At 42.3% G+C, this 2,241-nt stretch overlaps 1 protein-coding gene across 1 annotated transcript; it reads left to right on the top strand.

The window, feature by feature from the left end:
- Positions 1 to 694: 694 nt before the first annotated feature.
- On the top strand, positions 695 to 1,672 carry LOC115229802 (craniofacial development protein 2-like). Its single transcript, XM_029800093.1, has one exon. It carries the CDS (start codon positions 695 to 697, stop codon positions 1,670 to 1,672), a length of 978 nt encoding a protein of 325 aa, XP_029655953.1.
- The last annotated feature ends 569 nt before the right edge of the window (positions 1,673 to 2,241 follow it).

Below are 2,241 nucleotides of genomic sequence, written 5' to 3'. Positions count from 1 at the left end.
CCGTCCGTATCAGCTTGTGTTTGCGACAGGGATTGGACATATGCTAAACGCACCGTTGTCAAATGTGGTTCGATGATTTCAGAAAACTGGTTACACGCGTTGGCCGTTTCCTGCCCTATGATGTAATGAAAAGGGCTTTGGATTCCGCCAGATTCCCGTCTTTACTAAAACCTGTTAAAATCCTTCGGAACGACGGGAAACGTCTTGACCAGATGACTACGTTCCCTTTCAGGGGATGTGACCTGTGTGGATTATTCCTGAAACTCTATTGAACATGGGCAACATGTTCTCCAGCGCTTGCGGAGGAGAGGAAGAGATCGAAATACGTACTTCTTCCTCCCCCTTGCTTTTGAAACGACTGGCGTTGTCGGTAAAAAAAAGCCGAGAGGTTGTTGCGTATTCTAGCGATAAAATTTCCTTGAAGACCCATGAAGGAGGGAGGCTAGCTGGCTCTTCCAGCGCGTCTCGGTCTCTATTCTATGCGTGCGTCTTCGTCGGACTGACCCCAAGTCCGGTATAGCTAGTTTCTGATTTCATTTTATTATTATTATTATTAACACATTCCGTAGGAACATAAACAAAGTTATAATCCCACACGTGTCACAAGCAAAACAATCTTCTGGACCATCCTCGTCCATGCCCCTCTGTTGCGGGAGATGCGTTGGTTGAGGTGGTGACAACCCTCTATTGCACAATGTCTGATATAACACAAGCAAAACAATCATACGAACTATCTATTATGTCTTTCAATGTAAGAGGCCTTAAATCGACTTGGAAACAACATCCACTATGTGAAGACATGAAGAAATACAGGATCTCGGTTGGATGTCTACAAGAAACCAAAGTGAAACTCGGGGATGAGCAAGTCTATGGGGACTATCGCCTTATTCTGCTGCCCTCTGAATGCGGACACTATGGCCAAGGCTTTGTGGCACACAAACACTTATCTACTTGTATTCATCGCTGCTGGAGGGTTACCGATCGAATATCTGTACTACAAATAAGTACCGGACACAAATCCGGAATGCTTTCTATCATTAATGTTTATGCCCCTCAAAGTGGCAGGATTGCCAAGAATCTCGACGAACTAGACTCCTTTTACGAGGAGCTAGCTAGGACACTCACAAGTCTGGAGAATTCGTCCATTCTATTTATCGCGGGGGACTGGAATGCCAAAGTTGGCATCCGCTCTGGGGACGAGCAGTTTATTGGCAGATATGGCCGTGGGTACAGGAACCTTCCGGGCACTCTTCTGGCCCATTTCTGTGAGAAATTTTCACTATTTTTGTGTAACACGGCTTTCTGCCACGCTGCACGACATCGGACCACATGGACTGGAAGTAGAACAAATGGGGTTGGTGAACCTACATCAATCTACAACCAAATCGATTATATTCTTTGTCGACAGGCCGATAAGGCTGCCTTATTTGACTCCCGATCATATGGAGGATCTCGGGTTGACAGTGATCATAAAATGGGCGTTGGACGTTTCAACATCAAGAAACACCATGCGCCCCTCAACGCGCGAAGACTCCCATCTGCTAGCGCTTGCGGACGAGAGGAAGAGGTCGAAATACGTACTTCTTCCTCCCCCTTGCTTTTGAGACGACTGGCGTTGTCGGTAAAAAAAACCGAGAGGTTGTTGCGTATTCTAGCGATAAAATTTCCTTGAAGACCCATGAAGGAGGGAGGCTAGCTGGCTCTTCCAGCGCGTCTTCGTCGGACTGACCCCTGGTCCGGTATAGCTAGTTTCTGATTTCATTTCATTAAAAAATGTCGTAAGTTATAATGTCTAGGCCCGTTCTAAGTGTCCGGAGTGATAAATCGGATTTATCACTCCAAATCATGTAAATTCTTTGTTTAACATCTGAAATTCTTAATGATAACTTTTGTTAATTCAATAATTTTTAAATTATTAAAATTTGAAAAAAGTAACTCAGTTAACAAGAATGCGGAAATTAAACAAAGAAATTTTCATCAATCAGGTGATTGAGCGTCATAGTAACGAACATAAAATGTAAGTTACTCCATGCGAATTTTTTCTCACAATTAACCTCAATTAATTCAATTCAAATCCTTTAGTTTTATAACTATTTGTTGATTGCTAAAAAGACTATAAAATATAGATATTGACTAAATCGAAAACCGAAACTAAACATAAAAATAGATAATAAAATTTACAAACATTGTCCCAAACAGTCTCGTATAATATAAATTCAGTTTTCAACAGAGTCTGTATTC

Source organism: Octopus sinensis, unplaced genomic scaffold, assembly GCF_006345805.1.
Source record: "Octopus sinensis unplaced genomic scaffold, ASM634580v1 Contig13674, whole genome shotgun sequence".
Classification (NCBI taxonomy): Eukaryota; Metazoa; Mollusca; class Cephalopoda; order Octopoda; family Octopodidae; genus Octopus; species Octopus sinensis.
Note: the sequence above shows the minus strand (reverse complement) of the source record. Positions and strands in the feature narration are given on the sequence as shown.

Bases quoted from the DNA above. Each gene is read 5' to 3' on its own strand.
- LOC115229802 (XM_029800093.1), top strand. From the start codon at position 695: ATGTCTGATATAACACAAGCAAAACAATCATACGAACTATCTATTATG.